Source organism: Mobula hypostoma, chromosome 1, assembly GCF_963921235.1.
Source record: "Mobula hypostoma chromosome 1, sMobHyp1.1, whole genome shotgun sequence".
Lineage (NCBI taxonomy): Eukaryota > Metazoa > Chordata > Chondrichthyes > Myliobatiformes > Myliobatidae > Mobula > Mobula hypostoma.
Genome location: NC_086097.1, coordinates 21,800,830 through 21,822,815, shown reverse-complemented (window position 1 = coordinate 21,822,815; position 21,986 = coordinate 21,800,830). Strand labels below are relative to the sequence as shown.

The window sequence follows — 21,986 nt, the reverse complement described above, 5'->3', positions numbered from 1 at the left end:
TGTAATGTTCTAATGTTCTTCGTATAACGTGATGAGCTGTAATTTGCAATTTAATGGTTGGTCTCATAAACAATCTTTTGTCTACACACACACAAAATGCTGCAGAAACTCAAAAGATCAGACAGCATCTATGGAGGGAAATAAACTGTTGATGTTTCGAGCCAATACCCTGAGTAGTTTCGGCCCGAAACATCGTCGATTTCTCACCACAGATGCTCCCTGACCTCCTAATTTCCTCCAGCATTCTGTGTGTGTTGTTCATTTCCAGCATCTGCAGAATCTCCTGTGTCAACAGTTATTTGTCTTTATGTTTCAGTGACCATCGTAATCACTGAAACTTGAAGGCACGTGTGGAAGTTAGTTACACAGAAATTATGTCCATAAAATCAATCTTAGCCACTTATAGCAGTGTGGTTGCCAGAGATGACAGACAGGGGAAATGACTCAATCGTTGCTTCATCATTATGTGCAGCCAGTTTTTAAAAGGACTAATAAAACACAAAAGAAAACAGCAGTCCTTTCTCTGATTTTTTTGCGCCTATTTTTTACTAGCTAATCAATCCCAATAAAGAGGATCAGGGTTGCACTGACCTTGTAGAATCACAGAATAATGCAGCATAGAAAAAGGCCACTTAGCCCATTACCCTGCTGCTGGTTCTCTGAAATCTTAGTCCTATTGCCCTTTACTTCTCATAACCCAGCAACTTTCCCCTCTCTGGCATATACCCAATACCCTTCAAAAGGTTACCTTTAAATACTACAGAACCTGGATAGGGATTCTCAATTACACTTTCCTTAAACTAGCCTATTTGTTCTTTTACATCACATTATAGGGTGCAGAGGAGGTTCATGAAAATTATTCTGGGAATTAAAGGGTTAACATATGAGGACCACTTGATGGCTCTGGGCCTGCACTTGCTGGAGTTTAGAAAAACGAGTGGGGATCTCATTGAAACCTATTGAATACTGAAAGGCCTAGATCGAATGGAGAGGATGTTTTCTAAAGTGGGGGGGTCTAGAACCAGAGGCCTCAGACTAGAAGGACATCCCTTTAAAACAGAAGTGAGGAGAAATTTCCTTAGCCAGAGGTTGGCGAATCTGAGGAATTCATTGCCACAGACAACTGCGGAAGCCAAATGATTGGGTATATTAAAGCAGTATATTATAGATAGCTTCTTGATTAGTAAGGGGTTAGAGGTTATGGGGAGAAAGCAGGAGAACGGGGTTGAAATAATAAATCAGCTATGATGGACTGGTGGAGCAGACTTGATGGGCCGAGTGGCTTAATTCTGTTCCTATGTCTTATGATGTACAGATTTTTAGATGTCAAGGAACATGGAGCCAGTCCAACAAAGTGACACTGAGGTAAAAGACCCATCATGATCTCAGTGAACGAGACAACAGCACACTGAATATCATGTCGCAGCCTCCATCCTTTTATAACTGGTCTATTATTGTCCTATGTACCAAGTTACAGTGAAAAGCATTTGTTAGTCTGCCATTCATATGGATTATTCCATATCTAAGTACATTGCAGAAGTATAAAATGGAAAAACAGGATGCCAGAGTATAGAGTTGCAGTTACAGAGAAAGTGCAGTGCAGGCAGCTTCAAGGGTCACAACGTGGCTTTAGAAGGCATTGGTCAGACCGCATGGAACATTGTGAGCCACTTTAGGCCCTTATCTCAGAAAGGATGTGCTGGCATTGGAAGGGGTCCAGAGGACATTGAAAGGATTAATGTATGGGGAGCATTTGATGGTTCTGGGCCTGTACTTGTGAGAGTTTAGAAGAATGCTGGGGCGATCTCATTGAAACCTACCAAATATTGAAAGGCCTAGATAGAGTGGACATGGAGATGATGTTTCTAATAATGGGAGAGGTCACAGCCTCAGAATAGAAGGATGTTCCTTTAGAACAGAGATGAGAGGGAATTTTCCTCAGTCAGAGGGTGGTGAATCTGTGGAATTCATTGTCACAGACAGTTGCGGAGGCCAAGTCATTGGGTATATTTAAAGAGGAGGTTGATATGTATTTAATTATTAAGGACGTCAAAGTTTTTGTGGAGAAAGCAGGAGAATGGGGTTGAGAGTAAAAATAAATTGAGCATGAACAAATGGCCTAATTCTGCTCCGATGTCTGATGGGCTAAGAGATAGACGAAGAGACAAAGTGTTCATCTTTAGGACATAAAAGGTGCAGGGTAGAAGTTGTTCTTCAGAATCACAGAGTCCAAATCAGATTTATTATCACTCACCTATCTGATCACCTTGCTGATCAAGTACAGTGTAAAAACATAATATTATTGTAAATTACACAAACAAAAAAAGGAATAATGAGGTATTTTTCATGGGTTCATGGACCCTTGAGACTGGGGGGTAGGTATTCTCAGGCATTTCTATCTTCTGCCTGATTCTCTTCTGTTGATTGCTATTCTGGATGGTAGGGTTATGGAGGGCTGTGGTCCCTGGTGCAGGTTGATGGGAGTAGGCAATTTAAATGGTTTGGCATGGACTAGATGGCTTGAAGGGCAAGTTTCTGTGCTGTACTTTTCTATGACTCACTGACCTTGTACCTATGTGCCTTTTGCCATTCAGTCTCTCTCACCTTGCACCGAATCTCAGGGTTGTACATGGCGATATTTGCATATGTACTTTAATAATAAATTTACTTGGAACTTGGAACCCTGGGTCACTGACCTTCCTTTTTGGCCTCTCTCCTTCCTCCTTTCCCTGCAAAATAAAAATTGCTTAACTTTCCATAGTTGTTATTGTCCTGACATGTTATTGGCTTGACAGTTTTTATCTGCCTCTGTCTCCACAGATGCTGCCTGAACTGCAAGTTATTTCCATCACTTTTCTGGTTAATTTTCAGATTTCCTGCATTTGTGGTAGTGTGCTTTTATTTAACAGCTCTATCTGTACTGGCTCTACCTCTCTTATCCCTAGGTCTATAGATGCTCAGCTTCTGACTTCAGCACTCTTTGCAGTCTACCTTTCTCTCTCTGCCAAGAAAGGGTTACTTCTTTTATTGCTATTGATGTTTTAATGAACTCACAATGCGCTGCTTTGCTGCAGATAACTCTGTCCAAAGCAAAATCAATTTATGAGGAAGAGAACGAGCCAGTCACCACAATGCTCGCTGCAGACTCCTGAAGTGGTCAGAAAGTCAATGAAGAGCTAAAACTCTCATCCAGTCGCAGTGTGCCTGTCTGTCTGGGACAGGCACATTGCATACTGATTTATTGAGAAGACCCATTCTTGCAGAAAAGGTCCCTAAAGGAGGTTGTGTTCCCAACGTTTCAGGACACAATGTTTCTCAAGCAATGCTTATCAATCAGAAAGAGACACTGCAGACCAAGAGATACACATGCTCTCATCATTTAATAACCTCAAGTTTGCCACAGCAAAATTCCATCAAGATCCATGGGGCAATGCTCTTGGAAGAGAGATTTGACTGATTCATTTTTGGGAGGGTTGCAGCATTCCCAAATGCCCTTCAGGAGACGGTGGCGAGTCGCTTGCTTAGATCACTGCAGTCCTCTGTTGAAGGGAGGCACATTATTCTACTGGGGAGGGAGATCCAGGACGAGACCCAGTGATAATGAAGGAATGGTGATGTACTTCCCAGTCAGCATCAAAGTTCAAAGTAAATTTATTATCAAAGTATATGGATGTCACCATATACTACCCTGAGATTCATTTTCTTGCAGGCATTCACAGTATGACAATACAATAAAATACAATAGAATCAATGAAAAGCTCCACACAAAGACTGATAAGTAATCAATGTGTGAAAGAGGACAAACTGTGCAAATACAATCAATCGCTCAATTAATCAATAAATACTGTAGATAAATAATAGGACAGATAAATAAATAGGGTTGGGCTGATTTCACCCACTCTCCCACGAATGTTCATTCCTTCTCTGTGGTTCTGTGAACTGCTGTGGCTGTTGTGCGTTTTTGCTCCGCTGGTGTGATGAGTTGGGGCTGAGGATTGGGCCGACTGCAGCTGCTCTGGGAGCGGTCCTGGGGAGTCTGGTTCAGAGTGCTATTGGTGTGCATGTTGCATGATTTGTGTTTTTTTTTCTCTCTTTCTCTGAGCAGTGGTTTTTGGTCTTTTTTTTAAATTGTGTTATTTGGGTCCCTTGATTTTGTGGCTGCCTGCAAGCAGACAAATCTCAAGTTGTATAATTTTATATATTCTTTGATAATAAATGTGCTTTGAATTTTTGAATCTCAAAAATTGATAAATGAACAGATAAATAGGTAGATAGATAAAAACTGAGAACATGAGTTGTAGAGTCCTTGAAAGTAATTTGATATATTATGGAGTCAATTCATTGTTGAGGTGAGTGAAGCTATCAATGGTTGTTCAGAAGTGTATATGATTTTTATGGTATATGACCTGCAGAGGAACATGTTAATGCTCCCATTTGCCTGCTGGCCCCTGTGTGTTGTGGTGCCAGAGGTCATAGGTCTGTTAGATGCTATCAGGGTAAAACAAGCCCAAGCAAGTAACTGCAGTGCATGTTGTAGATGGTATCCACAGTTCTCTGGTGTGTAGGGAATGGTGGCGGGTGGAATACCAGTCAAGTCGGATGTGTTGCCCTGTGTTGGTGGAAGTGCATTCATCCAGGCCAGTGGGAAGTATTCCATCACACACTGAACTCCTGTCAACGATGCCACGATCAGACACAGGATACCTACTGTATCTTTAGAAGGTGCAACAAAGAAAGGATTAAGATAGTACACTGGCAGGAATGATGTACAGACATTGCGCAAGCACTGGCAAGTAAGGGGGGGCAGAAGCCAGAACGAAAAGGTGGGGGAAAGGAAGGAATACCAGCCGGAAGGTGGGAAGGGAGATGAAGTAAGAAGCTTTGTATTTTGGCTTTTGCCTCCTTCCTTTCCAGTCGTGGTGAAGGGTCTCGGCCCAAAATATCAAGTGTTCATTTCCCCTATAGAAGATGCCTAACCTTGCTGAGTTCCTCAAGCATTTTGTGTGTTTCTTGTTTTTCTTTGTGCATGGTTTGACTCCAACCACTGGGTATCCACTGACTTCAGTTTTATCAGGATTTCTTGGAGTCACAGAGCAATACAGCAAGGGTACAGGTCCACTGGCCCGACTCATCCATGATGCTCTCGAAACTAGCCCCGATTTCCTGTGTCCATCCTATATTCTGCCAGAACCTGCCCTTTCAATGTTCCTATCTAAGTGCTTTCTACTTGATGCCACACCTGAACAAATGTTGCCCTGATGTCAATGGTGGTTCCTTTCACCTCCCCTCCAGAATTCAGTACTTCGGTTCATGTCTGGACCAAGGCTGTGATGAGGTCTAGAGCCAAGTGGTCCTGGTGAAACACAAATTGGGTACTGATGTGTAGGTTATATGGTAGGTGGCCAATGGGTTCCACCACTTTACTGATGAATGAGACTAGCAGCAATGAGCTGGGTTGGATCGGGCTTGCTTTGTGTATGATCAGCTCACACTTTGGCACATACACTCAGTGGCCACTTTCAGAATCAGAATTGGGCTTATTACCACCAGCACATGTCGTGAAACTTGTTCTACAGTAGCAGAACATTGCAATACACAATGATGAAAACTACAAATTATTATAAGGAATATATATAAAATAATTTGATAAGTAATTCAAAAAGAGATCAAAAGCAGAAAAAAATAGCAAGTTAGTGTACATGGATTCATTGTCCATTCAGAAATCTGATGGTGAAATGGAAGAAGATATTCTTGAAATGTCGAGTCTATGTCTTCAGGCTTCTGTACCTCCTCTTTGATGATAGCAATGAGGAGAGAGCATGTCCTGGGTGGGGGGTCCTTCATGATAGATGCTGCCTTTTTGAGGCATCACCTTTTGACAGTGACTTCATATTTGGGGGGGCAATGCCCATGATGAGCTGGCTGAGTTTGCAATGATCCTGTGCAGTGATACCTCCATATCAGGCGGTGATGCAACCAGTTAGAATGCTCTCCATAGTACATCTGTAGAGATTTCCTAAAGTCTTTGGTGACATACCAATCTTATCACACTCCTAACCCATAGATCTGACTCGTGATCCAAGAGAAGGAGGCCCACAAAGTTGACCTTCTGATGTGATTGGAAAGTGCAAGAGCCTGAGGAGTCTCGACTGGGTGGATGCAGAGAGAATGTTCCATCTTCTAAGAGAATCTAAACCAAGGAGGGCTGATTAAGGATAAGGGGTAGCCTACTTAAGACAACAATAAAGCAAAATATTTTTCTCAAGGGTTATGAGTCTTTGGAATTCTCTTCCTTAAGGTCCAGTGAAAGAAATTATTGAAAAGTTCTGACCCAGAGGTAGGAAGATAACTTCTTCCCCTCTGCCATCAGATTGCTGAAAGGTCCTTTGACATTTCTTCTCTATTTTGTTCTCTTTTTACACCACATTTTTATATCTATTTTATTGTAACCTAAAGTATTTTTGTGTGGCACTGTACTGCTGCTGCAAAACAACAAACTTCACGACATAGGTCATATGTCAGTGATAATAAATTTGATTCTGATAAATAAGGGTTACTGTATTTCAATGAGAATGCAGAGTAGAAGTTAAAGACCAGGCTTGAGGGGCCGAGTGGTCTTTAATTCATACATACATATATCATTTCCTGCAAGGTGTCAGTCAAGGGAACCTGAGGCCTTTACATAATGCTGCCTGAGCACTGGCCTGTTAGAAGGTCTTACAGGCAGATCCATTTGCCCCTTTTATATCCTAATATAGTACAGAAACTGGACAATATGGCTATTGCTATTTTTGACTAATCTCACTTCATCCATAAATCTCATTCATTTCACCCTAAAATAACACACGCAGATGTGTGGCTTTCTTTATCTTAATGCTTCAGTTGGTGGTAATATGTGGGTCAGATTAGGAGAAGGAAAACAAAAAGTTTGTTCAATCTGCTTCAGAATCAGAATTCACCCAGAACAAAGCTGAAAGCCACTGCAATTGGTCAGATAGTATTGCACAGCTCTGCATCCGCAACTCTACAGTCAAAGTCAGCTATCCAAGAGGCAGGGTTAAAAGGATAATGAGTTTGTACAACATCAGTGACATCTGTGACAACCATAGTAATGCAGGGAGTACCTGTAGCACTACATTATAATGGCAGCTTCAGTGTGGAGGCCTGTTTGCTAGTAGGCAAGGTTTCTGAGTTTCAAGCAGTGCGTAAGATTCACAGTTGGGTCTGACATACAGCCTCGAATAAAAAAGCACTTTCTCATTGCTCCCCGTTCCAAGTCATAATTCTGCCAAGAAAGCACCACTGCTGGGTTAAAACAATGACTTGGCATTTCTACCATACTCTTCCTGATCCTTATATGAAGCATGTGAAGTGCTTTTGAAGCCTGGCAAGTAGGGCAGCCAAATTGTGCAAAGCAAGGGCCCCAACATCAGCAGGAGCCCAAGGCCCCAATTACTTAAAAAATCTTAGGGATGCACAATAAATGCTGGCCTTGCTAGCCAGAAATCCTCAAATATGATTTTAAAACAATGACGGACAACTTGGTTGACAGAACGGCTGAGGGAGAAATGCTACCAGACCAAGGTTAATGTCTCTCTGCACATTTTTGAAAGAGTTTCATTCGATTGGCAGACAAGAGCCTCAGTTTTCTATCTCATCCAATCAGCAGTCCCGTCACCAACGCAACACTCACTCTGTACAGCAAGGGGCATTGTGTACCGTCAGTTAATTGTTTTCAGTTCATCTTTAAGCTTAGATGTTTGTGCTCTATTGCTGCAGTAGGACTTAATACACATAGCAACGAATCAGGATTTCAATGTGAATATAGCAAAGGTTTTACTTACAGTTGAGTAGATCTGGATCATTGAAGCATCTTGTCAATGCCGTGTTAAAGGCCAATCATAAACTTTCTCAAGTATTGCTCACCTCGTTTTCGCTGACTGGTACTTGGTCAATTCCTTTGCTTATGGATGCCCAGGATCTGGCTGTTATCATGCAGGCAAAGAGTGGATACAAATCGCCAGCTCCCAGCCGTCGGCTGTACGTCTCAATGCCCTTCATGTCGGTTTTGATTAGAGAGCGCCACAGACGGCAATAATCCAGACGGAACTCGTCTGTCAGGGTCTGAACAAAACCAAGAATTAAAAGGAAGTCCAGATAACAATTGCAACTGAACATCAATCCATCTAAAAAAAAATCCAAAAAATTGATTTTGCTTTATACTTCAAATCTAGATATAAAACTTACGCCAGAAAACTCCCATTTCAAAGTTCAACGTAAATTTATTACCAAAGTACGTATATGTCAGCCTATTGCCAAGAACAATCATGGTCTTGGAAAGACCATGATCACCCACATCATACGACATGCACATAATAATGATGATGATGACAATATCACTATATACAACCCTGAGGTTCATTTTCTGTGCAAAATGAATGCATACGTACATACATACCTTAAGATATAGGAACAGAATTAGGCCATTTGGCCCATTGAGTCTGTTCTTCCATCTCATCAGGGCTAATCCATCTTCCCTCTCAGTCCCAATTTCCTGCCTTCTCCTCATATCCATTCATAGAAACATGGAAAACCTACAGTACAATACAGGCCCTTCGGCCCACAAAGTTGTGCCGAACACATCCCTACCTTAGAAATTACTAGGCTTACCTATAGCCCTCTAATTTTCTAAGCTCCATGTACCTATCCAAAAGTCTCTTAAAAGACCCTATCGTATCCACCTCCACCACCGTTGCCGGCAGCCCAATCCACGCACTCACCACTCTCTGAGTGAAAAAACTTACCCCTGACATCTCCTCTGTATCTACTCCCCAGCACCTTAAACCTGTGTCCTCTTTTGGCAATCATTTCATCCCGGGGGGGAAAAAGCCTCTGACTATCCACACGATCAATGCCTCTCATCATCTTATACACCTCTATCAGGTCACCTCTCATCCTCTGTTGCTCCAAGGAGAAAAGGCCGAGTTCACTCAACCTATTCTCATAAGGCATGCTCCCCAATCCAGCCAATATCCTTGTAAATGTCATCTGCACCCTTTCTATGGCTTCCACATCCTTCCTGTATTGAGGCGACCAGAACTGAGCATAGTACTCCAAGTGGGATCTGACCAGGGTCCTATATAGCTGCAACATTACCTCTCGGCTCCTAAATTCAATTCCACGATTAATGAAGGCCAATACACCGTATGCCTTCTTAATCACAGTATTCTGCCATCATATTTGACCTACTAAAATGAACCACCTCACACTTATCTGGGTTGAACTCCATCTGCCACTGCTCAGCCCAGTTTTGCATCCTATCAATGTCCCACTGTAATCTCTGACAGCTCTCTACACTATTCACAACACCTCCAACATTTGTGTCATCAGCAAACTTATTAAACCATCCTTCCACTTCCTCATCCAGGTCATTTATAAAAATCACGAAGAGTAAGGGTCCCAGAACAGATCCCTGAGGCACTCCACTGGTCACCGACCTCCATGCAGAATATGACCTGTCTACAACCACCTTTGCCTTCTGTGGGCAAGCCAGTTCTGGATCCACAAAGCAATGTCCCCTTGGATCCCATGCCTCTTTACTTTCTCAATAAGCCTAGCATGGGGTACCTTATCAAATGCCTTGCTGAAATCCATATACGCTACATCTACTGCTCTTCCTTTATCAATGTGTTTAGTCACATCCTCAAAAAATTCAATCAGGCTCGTAAGGCTGACCTGCCCTTGACAAAGCCATGTTGACTATTCCTAATCATATTATACCTCTCCAAATGTTCATAAATCCTGCCTCTCAGGATCTTCTCCATCAACTTACCAACCACTGAGGTAAAACTCACTGGTCTATAATTTCTTGGGCTATCTCTACACACTTTCTTAATAAAGGAACAACATCCACAACCCTCCAATCCTCCGGAACCTCTCCCGTCCTCATTGATGACGCAAAGATCATCACCAGAGGCTCAGCAATCTCCTCCCTCACCTCCCACAGTAGCCTGAGGTACATCTCACACGGTCCCAATGACTTATCCAACTTGATACTTTCCAAAAGCTCCAGCACATCCTCTTTCTTAATATCTACATGCTCAAACTTTTCAGTCTGCTGCAAGTCATCACTACAATCACCAAGATCCTTTTCCATAGTGAATACTGAAGTAAAGTATTCATTAAGTACCTCTGCTATTTCTTCCAGTTCCATACATACTTTCCCACTGTTACACTTGATACATCCTATTCTTTCACGTCTTATCCTCTTGCTCCACATACTTGTAGAATGCCTTGGGGTTTTCCTTAATCCTGTCTGCCAAGGCCTTCTCATGGCCCCTTCTGGCTCTCCTAATTTCCCTCTTAAGCTTCTTCCTATTAGCCTTATAATCTTCTAGATCTCTAACATTACCTCGCTCTCTGAACCTTTTGTAAGCTTTTCTTTTCTTCTTGACTAGATTTATTACAGCCTTTGTACACCACGGTTCCTGTACCCTACCATAACTTCCCTGTCTCATTGGAATGTACCGATGCAGAACTCCACACAAATATCCCCTGAACGTTCGCCACATTTCTTCTGTACTTTTCCCTGAGAACGTCTGTTTCCAATATAAGCTTCCAATTTCCTGCCTGATAGCCTCATAATTCCCCTTACTCCAATTAAATGCTTTTCTAACTTGTCTGTTCCTATCTCTCTGCAATGCTATTGTAAAGGAGATAGAATTATGATCACTATCTCCAAAATGCTCTCCCACTGAGAGATCTGACACCTTACCAGGTTCATTTCCCAATGCCCTGATTACTCAAGAATGTATCAACCTCCGCCTTAAATGACTTGGCCTCTACAGTCGCCTGTGACAACAAATTCCACAGATTCGCCACTCTCTGGCTAAAGAAATTACCCCTCATCTCCAGTCTAAAAGGACGACCCTCTATACTGAGGCTGTGTCCTCTGGTCTTGGACTCCCTCACCATAGGAAACATCCTCTCCACATCCACTGTATCGAGGCCCTTCTACATTCGATAGGTTTCTCTGAGGTGACCCCCTGTTTTTCTGAATTTCATTGAGTACAGGCCCAGAGCCATCAAACGCTTCTCATATGACAAGCCTTTCAATCTTGGAATCATTTTCATGAACTTCATTTGAGCCCTCTCCATTTTCAGCACATCCTTTCTTAGCAACACACACAAAATGCAGGAGGAACCCAGCAGGTCAGGCAGTATCTACAAAAATGAGTAAAAGTTGATGTTTCAGGCCAAGACCCATCTTCAGCATCTTTCATAGATAAGGGTCCTAAAACTGCTCACAATACTCCAAGTGTGGCCTCAACAGTACTTTATGAAGCCTCAACATAACACCCTTGCTTTTATATTCTAGTTCTATCAAAATGTATGCTAATATCGCATTTGCCTTCCGCACCTCTGACTCAACCTGCAAATTAACCTTTAAAGAGTCCTGCACGAGGACTCCCAAGTCCCTTTGCACCTCGAATTTTTGAATTTTCCCTCCATCTAGAAAGTAGTCTATACTTTTACTGCTTCTACCAAAGTGCATGACCAAGCACCTCCCGACACTGTATTGCATCTGCCGCTTCTTTAAATGCATACTGAGAACAACAGTTGGAGAGTTGTTGAAAGTGAGTCTATAAGTTGCGGAATCAGTTCAGTGTTGGAGTGAATGTAGCTATCCACACTGGTTCAGGAGCCTGATGGGGAAATAAATATTCTTGAACCTGGAGAATGTGGCCTGGATGGTGAGGGGTCTGGGATGATGAGTACTGCTTTCTTGTGGCAGCAGTTCTTGTAGGTGTTCTCAACAGAGAGGAGGGCTTTGCCTGGGATGGAGTGGGGTCTATCCACCACTATTTGTACCCTTCCCTGTTCCTGGGCATTGGGGCTTCCACGCCAGACCATGATGCAACCACTCAGGAGAGGCTCTACTGTGCATCGACAGAGTGCAAAACTAATCCACTTCAGTGTTCACGATTCCCCTCCCTTCTTTATCTAATCATAGCTCCTTCATTGGTACCATTTTGTCTTCCTCTTGACCCACTGAGGAAGCTATTCCCTCAAATGCTTCTGTGCCATTTTCCCATATCATATCTGTTCTAACTTCTGCTCCTCTGATGTGGACAAACAAAGTGCTGCTCAATTCACTGTCAGATCCACGAGTAATAAGGGGAACACTGATAGCCCCTATTTTAGGATTTCTGGCCAGATGAAAACATTCTCACTCAGGCAATGAACCTTAAAAGTTCATGTATAACTTCAAATAAATCTGTCCATCAGCATTGATTTCAAAGACATATGCTGTTCTAGATTGGCTCCCCAACTCATGGCTGCCAACATTAAATGCAAGGAGTTTCTGCCTACACAAATGATGACATCATCACCATTTTGCCATGACACCCAGTGGCCATTTTATCAGGTACAGGAGTGTACCTAATAAAGTGGCCACAGGAGCACAACCCTGTGTGCATTCTGCTGCTATCGCCCATCCAATTCACATTTTGATGCTCTGTGTGTTCTGAGATGCTCCTCTGCAATCCAGTGCTGTAACACATGGTTACTTGAGTTACTGTCAGCTTTCTGTCAGCTTAAACCAGTCTGGCCATTCTCCTCTGACTTCTCTCATTAACAAGGCATTTTCAGCCACAACTGCTGCTCACTGGAGTTTTTGTCTTTTTTTCGCACCATACTCTGTAAACTCTAGAGACTGTGTGTGAAAATCCCAGGAGATCAGCAGTTTCTGAGATACTCAAACCACCCCATCTAGCACCAACAGTCATTCCAAGGTTAAAGTCACTCAAATCATATTTCTTCCCTATTTTGATGTTTGGTCTGAACAAAAACTGAACCTCTTGACCATGGCTGCATGCTTTAATGTATTGACCTAGTTCCCACATGTTTGGCTGATTAGATATTTGCATTAACGAACAGGTGTACAGGTGTTTCTAATAAAGCGGCCACTGAGTGTATGTTAGTTTTCTTGCAAATGTCTGAGGTGTTTCTGATTGAAATATACAGAATCTTTCAGACAATCTATGTAAAAAGTTCCAAGTCTGTCATAGTATATCCATCAACTGCTAAGCGCTTGGATATTGATGCAAGATTAAAATTGGCTACAATTTAATTATGTTTGTTCAGAGTTGGAGCCTAGATCTTATAAGCACCATTTTGCTATTACACTCAGTGCCTACTTTATTAGGTACCTCTTGTACATAATAAAGTGGCCACTGAGTTTATACTATGACAGCAGGAATCCAAGAACAGTTTCACAACAATCTCGTTTACCTTCAAGATAAATCTCTTTACAATGGCTGCCTTAGCCTTTCCTGAAACAATGCAAGAGAACAGCTCCTTGGTGCTTGATGCCAACCTTGTCTCGGTGGGTGTCTGGATCAGAAGGTCATGGGTTCAAGTCCCATGATCTCTCCGTACACAGTCTTTAGAAAGGGGTGTTAAACCAAGAGCCTGTTCTCCTGAACTCAAAATATCCTGCAGCATCACTTGAAAATCACCTCCCCCATTGCGGTTGGATGTTAGCCAAGATTCATTCATTGGCTAGTAAAATAAAATTAGTATATGTAAGGCAATATTAGCATATAGTCAGCTCAAACCTTATGGGGAACATACAAGGGTCTAGACAGAGATGTTAATGAACATTAGCTTCTTCCTAGTTGCTTTGTTTATCTGGTGCCAGGTTTCTATCTTTAGCTTTAGAACATAGAACATTATAGCACAGTCCAAGTTCTGCAGTCCACAATGTTGTGCTGACCTTTTAACCTGCTCTATGATCAATCTAACTATTCCCTCCTACATAGCCCTCCATTTTTCTATCATCAACGCGCCTAAGAGTCTCTTAAATGTTACTAATGTATTTTCCTCGACCACCACCCTGGCAATGCATTACACACACCCACCACTCTGTGTGTGAAAACCTACCACTCACATCCCTTCTATACTTTCCTCCAATCACCTTAAACTTAAAGCCTCTCATATTAACCATTTCCACCCTGGGGGGAAAAATTTCTGGCTATCCACTTCATTTATAGCTCTTATCATCTTGTATACGTCTGCCAAGTCACCTCTCGTCCTCCTTCACTCTAGACAGAAAAGTCCTAGGACACTCAACCTACCCTCATAAGACATGCTCTCTAATTCCGCAGCATCCAGGTAAATCTCCTCCGCACTCTCTCTAAAGCTTCCACATCCTTCCTATAATGAGGTGACCAGAACTCAACACGGTATTTGAAATGTGGTCTAACCAGGGTTTTATAGAGCTGCAACATTACTTTTCAGCTCTTGACCGCAATCCCCCACCTAATGAAGGTCCACTCACCATTTGGCTTCTTAACAAGCCTATGCGGTAACTTTGAAGGATCTATGGACATGGACCCCAAGATCTCTCCGATCCTCCACACTGTTAAGAATCCTACCATTAGCCCTGTTTTTTTGAATTCAAATTCCAAGGTGAATCAATTCACACTTTTTCCAGGCTGAACTGCATCTGCCACTTCTCAGCCCAGCTCTGCATCTCACCAACTTTCTACACTATTCACAACCCCACTAACCTTCATGTCATCTGCCACCCTTCCACTTCCTCATCCAAGTCACTTATAAAAATTAGAAAGAGCAGGGTTATCAGAACATATCCCTGTGGAACATTACTAGTTACTGACCTCCAGGCAGAATACACTCCATCTACAACCACCTTCTTCCTTCTGTGGGCAAGCCAATTCTGAATCCACACAGTTAGATTCCCCTGGATCACATGCCTCCTTGACTTTCTGAATAACTCTCTCTAGGGAAAATCTTATTAAATGCCTTAACAAACATAGTACAATACTGTGCAAAAGTCTTAGGCACATATACATAGTTAAGGTGCCTCAGATTTGCACAATACTATATCTGTCAACGTGAAGCAGAGAGCGAGTTTATAAATTTGGCAGGAATAAACTCTACCTCGGTTGAGTGAATTCGACCTTTTCTCCTTGGAGCGACGGAGGATGAGAGGTGACCTGATAGAGGTGTGCAAGGTAATGAGAAGCATTGATCATGTAGAGAATCAGAGGCTTTTTCCCAGGGCTGAAATGGCGAGCACGAGAGGGCATAGTTTTAAGGTGCTTGGAAGTACTATAGGTACAGAGGAGATGTCAGGGGTAAGTTTTTTACGCAGAGAATGGTGAGTGCGTGGAATGGGCTGCCAGTGGCGGTGGTGGAGGTGGAAGCGACAGGGTCTTTTAAGAGACTCCTGGATGGATACATAGAGCTTAGAAAAATAGAGGACTATGGGTAAGCCCAGCAGTTCTAAGGTAAGGACATGTTCGGCACAGCTTTGTGGGCCAAAGGGCCATATTGTGCTGTAGGTTTTCTATGTTTCTAAAGAATGTTGGGAATGGTGAGGGTGGAGTGCCACAGGAGGGGTGTGAGACAGGTGGCAGAGAAGGTGTGCTAGGAGTGGCAGGTGGCACACAGATGCAGGCACACCCAGCCCTGAGACACCAGACAAGGTCATTTGATTCCAAACAATCGGTTTATTGATCTTTATAGAATGTCTCTCTGGCACTTCCTGCTTTCTCCCCTTTCCCTTCCCTTTTCCCAACCACGACACCCCTCTCCTTGTCCTCAGAAGCAGGTTTATCATCACTCACATCTGTCATGTTTTTGTGTGGCAGCGGTACAGAGCATATATGTGCCTAAGACTTTTGCACAGTTCTGTACATCTTTTGTTAAGTGGTAGCCAGTGCGCACACAGTTAACTCCCACAATGAGAATGTGGGATGTCAGGGGGAACAAAGGGAACCTGGTAACAACTAGACAACCTGTATGTTAATGATAACTGCATAAGATAGAGGCCAGACCTTTACCAACAACAGATTAATCCAATAAAATGTCGTATACATGTCATTAAAAAAAAGTTACCAAACACAAGTTGACACAGCCACATTACCAAAGACGACCAAAGGCTTAGCTTCAGGAATGCTTTAAGGAAATGTTTGCAGTGCAGCTCACCGCATCAGGAGCCTCAGCAGCTGAGTTTGCAAAACAACTCTCCTGCATAGGAGGTTGGTGTCCTTGGTCGGATGGTACCGCCTCAGCTGCGCGATTGACGCTGGATGCGGCGGAACGCACAGACCAGCATTCGGGCACAGGGGAAAACATGCTCCTGCTCACGCTGAGTCTCGTCAGGTCAGCAGCAGCCAGGAACACCTTCCAAAGACAAACTGCGGATCAGCACATGCACAAATCCCCATGGTCACTGACTACGGCTGAATGATCACCCCAACAGCATGCGAGTAATGAGAGGAACATCTGCATGTTTTTAAACACAGGCGAGTGCAGCTGGCAATTCAGCCAGGACACTTGATTAGGTCAACAGACGCCTGTTTCTCAGTGAATGTCATGGAAACAGGCAGGTCAGCGAGCTTCACCCGACTGTCAGATACATGTCCAGAGACAGCAGATGGGCCAAAGGGGCTGTTTCTGTACTGTATTGCTCTAGGACTCTAGAAAGGAAAGAGAAATGTTCAGAAGCTGAAGAAAAGGGAGTTAATCTCTGTTCTCTTTCCACTTTCTGTTCTCAGCAGCTCTCCAGACTGTTTCTTCTAGTCACTGCGTCCATCAGGAAACATGGGAGGAGGTCAAGCGTTATACTTCAATCCATATTTTCAAATCCTGGCACAGCCTTACCTCTTGTGCCTCTGGAACCTGCTACAGTTATGCAAACTTCTAAGGTTTCTGCCCTCTTCCCTCACCCCGCCATCAGTGGCCATGTCTTCGGTTGTCTGGAACCTAACCTCTGGAAGTCCTTCCCACGGTCTTTCTGGGTATTGTCATTAGTGTTGATATACTACAGTCACATGCATCGAAATACAATGAAGATGTTCTGCTTGCATGTTATCCAGGCAGATCATTCCATACATAAGTACATTGAGGTAGTATAAAGAAAACACAATGCAGAATAACATCATTAGACATAGGAGCAGAATTGGGCCATTCGGCCCATTGAGTCTGCTGTGCTTTTCATCATGGCTGATCCATTTCCCTCTCAGCCCCATTGTCCTACCTCTCCCGGTAACCTTTCATGCCCTGATTAACCAAGAATCTATCAATCTCTGCCTCAACTACACCCAGTGACCTGGCCTCCACAGCTGCTGGTGGCAAAAAACCCACAGTTTCACTACCCTCTGGCTGAAGAAATTCCTCTTTATCGCCATTCTAAATGGAGGTCCCTCTACTCCAAAGCTGTGCTCTCTGGTCCCAGACTGCCCCACCATAGGAAACATCCACTCTACCTAGGCCTTTCAATATTCAATAGGTTTCAATGAGACTCCACTCCCACCCCCCTTCCAGTGACTAAAGGCCCAGAGCCACCAATCGCCCCTCATACAATAAGCTTTTCATTCATGGAATCATTCTTGTGAACCTCATCCGAACCGTCTCCAATGTCAGCACATCCTTTCTTAGAAAAGGGGTCCAAAACTGCACATACTACTCCAAGTGAGGCCTCATTGGTGCCTTATAAACCCTCAGCATTACATCCTATATTACTACATAATGTAGTGTAACAGTTCCAGAGAGAGTGCAGAGCAGGGAGTGAAATGAAATACAAAGAGCATGGTGAGGTAGATTGATTTACTATTGCCACATGTACCATGGCACAATGAAAACCTTGCCTTGCATACCGTTCATACTGATTAATTCATGACAATTAGAAACATAGAAAACCTACAGCATAATATAGGCCCTTTGGAACTAAGCTGTGCCGAACATGTCCCTACCTTAGAACTACCTAGACTTTACCCATAGCCACCTATTTTTCTAAGCTCCATGTAGCCATCCAGGAGTCTCTTAAAAGACCCTATCGTTTCCGCCTCCGCTGGCAGCCCATTCCACGCACTCACCACTCTCTGCGTATAATTTTTTTAAAAAGTTACCCCGGCATCTCCTCTGTACCTACTTCCAAGCACCAATTGAGGTAGTACAAGTTAAAACAATAACAAAATGCATAATAAAGGGTTACAGTTACGAAGAAAGTGGAGTGCAGGCAGAGAATAAGGTGCAAATTCATAATGGGGTACTTTATGAGGTCAAGAGTCCATCTTATTGTACTAAGGAACTGTTTAACAATCTTATAGTAGTGGAGTAGAAGCTGTCTGTGACCCTGGTGGTACGTGCCTTCAGGCTTTTGTATCTTCTGCCCAGTGGAAGAGGGGAGAAAAGAGAGAATGACTGGGGTAGGTGGGGTCTTTTATTCTGCTGGCTACTTCATCAAGTCAGCAATAAGAATAGACAGTCTATGGAGAGGAGACTGATATTTGTACCATATCTTCTGGCAACTCATTCCATATACTCACCACCCTCTATGTGGGAAAAAGTTGCCCCTCATGTCCCTTTTAATTCTTTACGCTCACATTAAGCCTATGACCTCTTGTCCTCTTGTTTTAGAAATTCAAGATTCAAGTACATTCATTATCAAATGTATAAATTATACACCTTAAGATTTATCTACTTACAGGCAGCTACAATGCAAGAAATTCAAAAAAAAAATTTAAAAAAGAAAGACCAAAACCACTGGGTTGAGAAAGAAGGAACAAATAACATACACACATCATGCAAACAATAGGAGCAAACGACAGGATTCCGAACCAGATTGGGTCCTGAGATCTGCTCTCCAGAGCAGCCAGAGTAGGCACACCTACCCTGGAGAAAAGACCTTCGCTATTCACCTTATTTGCACCTCTCATAACTTCATTGATTTCTTGATGGGTACCTGATGGTTGGCACTGACTTAATGGCTGGAGGACCTGTTTCCATGCTGTATACTTCTGTAAGATATCATGTGGTTCTTGGTCATATATATTCAGTTCAAGGGGTAATGTTATAGATCTATAAAGCCCTGCTTCGACTACACTTAGAGTATTATGTTCAGTTCTGGTCACCTCATTAAAGAAAGGATGTAGACTCTCTTAGAGAGAATGCAGAAGATATTTACCAGGATACTCAAGCAACACACACAAAAAAAAAATGCTGGTGAACGCAGCAGGCCAGGCAACATCTATAGGAAGAGGTACAGTCGACATTTCGGGCCAAGACCCTTCGTCGTGTGTTGCTTGAATTTCCAGCATCTGCAGGTTTCCTTGTGTTTACCAGGATACTGCTTAGATTAGAGAACACGGCTTGTGAAAATAGGTTAAGCAAGCTAGGATTTTTCTCTTTGGAGCAAGGGAGGATGAGAAGTGAATTGATAGAGATGTACAGGTTGTAAAAGGCATAGACCATGAGCCTAACCAGAGGCTTTTTTCCCGGGTGGAAATGGCTAATATTAAGGAGATAATTTTAAGGTGATTTGAGGAAAATAGAGGGATGATGTCAGTGGCATGCTTTTTTAGACAGAAAGTGGTGAGTTTGTGGAACGCACTGCCAGGCAGATACATTAGGGACATTTAAGAAACTCTTAGGTAGGCACACAGATGATTGAAAATGGAGGACTAAGTGTGAGAGAAGGGTTAGAGTGATCTTAGAGTAGGTTAAAAGGTCAGCACAATATTGGAGTCAATGGGCCTGTACTGTGCTATGTTCTATGTTCTACCTAGTAGGATGGAGGATAAGTAAATGGAGTAGGTAAGGATGACCCACTTGTCAATTTACACAATATTTCAAGTGTTGAGTTTCAGATCTTTGGGTTCACACCTGCTGGATTTGTTGATGAAAACCAGCTATCGAACATCCCCCGAGAACACAAGGAGGAACAAATAGAAGAATGAACCTGAAATAAACACAGGGACGCCCAGTCAGTCTGTCAGCAGAAAACAATGACGTGTAATTATATAGCACCTTTAGCACAGTTCTCAAGAGTATCAGCAAACAGCATCTCTCAGCACCACAAACTGCCCTCTTCACGATTGAGCACATCTACACGGAGCGTTGTCACGGGAAAGCAGCACACATTTCAGGTAACCTCACCACCCAGGTCATGCTCTCTTCTCACTGCTTTCATCAGGAAGCAGGTACAGGAGCCTCAGGACCCACACCACCATGTTCAGGAGCAGTTACTACCATCAGGTTCTTGAAGGGGATAACTTCACTCAACTTCTCTTGCCCCATCATTGAAGTATCCCCACAAGCTATAGACTCTCTTTGATGGACTCTTCATTTAATGTTCTCGATATTTATTGTTTATTTATTATCATTTTGCTCCATTTTGTCTGTGCACAGTTTGTTGTCTCTTGCACATTGGTTGATCACCTAAGTTGGTGCAGTCTTTCATTGATTCTATTATGGTTATTATCCTATTATGGATTTATTGAGTATGCCCACAAGAAAATAAACCTCAGGGCTGTATATGGTGACATATATGTACTTTGATAATAGATTTACTTTAAAGTTTGAAACTCAGGTGGAATATTGTATCGAGAGAGAGAGGTAGATTCCTTTCTGAATGGGGTCCCCTCAAGGATCAGTTTTGAATCAATGTTTCACTTGTGAAGGTTCCTCAGCCTACCCACTTGCCCCCTTACCTAACTTCACCTCGGCCCTGCCAGCTTGTACTCCTTCCTCTTCCTCCCCTCACCACCTGTTTATTCTCACTCCTTTCCTCTTCCTTTCACATCCTGATGAAGGGTCTTGGACCAAAGGCTTGACTGTTCATTCCTCTCCATAAATGCTTCCTGACCTGCTGAGTTCCTCCAGCATTTTGTGGACGTAACTCTGGATTTCCAGCCTCTGCAGCATCTTTTACGTTTATGTTTTTCTCTTGTGAAGGCTAGACAGCCTAGATTTGGAAATAACCCAAACAAAGTTTGCTAATGATACCAAACTGAGCCAGGGAGGCAATATAGAGGCAGCTAATATACAGGAGAACGTGGCAAACACAAGGAAAATTCTGCTTGAGGGAGTTCATAATGAAGTGGTGCACCTTAGAAAATGTTAAAAGATTAATTTTGTCACATATACATCGAAATATTCAGTGAAACTTGAGGCACTGTTTGAGATGTGCTGGGGGCAGGCACGTTTTCAGAGTCGACGTAGCATGCCCACAACTCACTGACTCTGACCCTCTATTGGAATGTGGGAGGAAACCAGAGTGCCAGGAGGAAACCAACAAGGAGAACGTACAAACAGCAGCAGGAATTGAACCTCGATTGTCCGATAACTGATGCTAACCACCGTGCTGCCCCTAGTGGAGGTACAATGTAGAGAGACGGTACAAATCAATGGGTCCAAGAGCAAGGAACAATGCAAGGTTTGGATGTTTTCAGCACTGAGCCAGATTGAAAAGGTTAGGGTGTGTCAGGGCTCGAGGCGAGAGAATGGCTGGATCAGTTTGCTGCTCCGTTATCTGAGGCTGCGGCCTACAACTATGGGCTCCTGAACGAGCTGCAGACAGGCCTGGCTTCATGTCTGTGACTCACTTTTGTGAACCTCAGCTCTGAATGCTATTTGTTTGCTGTTATTGTCCGCATGGCTTTTTAACCTCTGCCCATTGAGTGTTTGACTGTCATCTTTTTTCAATGGGTTCCATTGGGTTTCTTAGTTTTGCGGCTGCCTGTAAGGAGATGGACCTCAAGGTTGCATAAAGTATACATACTTTGATAATAAATATACTTTGAACTTTGAACTTTATCAAAGTAACATTAATTTGCACTATCTCTCCACAGTGTGCTGAGTGACCTGGGTGCACATTCGCAAATCCTTGACAGTACAAGTAAGTAAAACCACATATATTAAAAAAAAGGTCTGTAAGTAAGCACACTGAATAAAAAAGCATGAACTCCCATTAAACCTTTATGAATCACTGGCTGTGACTCAGCAGGAATGCTGTGCACATTTCTCGGAACTGCACTTGGGCGTTGGAGGCTGTACAAGAGGAGGAAATGCAAGGAAGTACCTGGGATGTAAGAGACTAGTGATAAAAGCATAGATTCCTAGCATATACAGAATCTCACACAAAATGCTGGAGGAACTCAGCAGGTCAGGCAGCT

General features: G+C 43.0%; 1 protein-coding gene across 2 annotated transcripts in view; it reads right to left on the bottom strand.

Moving 5' to 3' along the window:
* Positions 1 to 21,986, bottom strand: part of adck1 (aarF domain containing kinase 1) — a 751,432-nt gene that overhangs the window by 198,470 nt on the left and 530,976 nt on the right. For both annotated transcript variants that reach the window (XM_063044551.1, XM_063044541.1), the window contains exon 9: positions 7,927 to 8,124. In XM_063044551.1, coding sequence (XP_062900621.1) covers positions 7,927 to 8,124 — 198 coding nt within the window. The remainder of the gene's footprint in view (positions 1 to 7,926; positions 8,125 to 21,986) is intronic.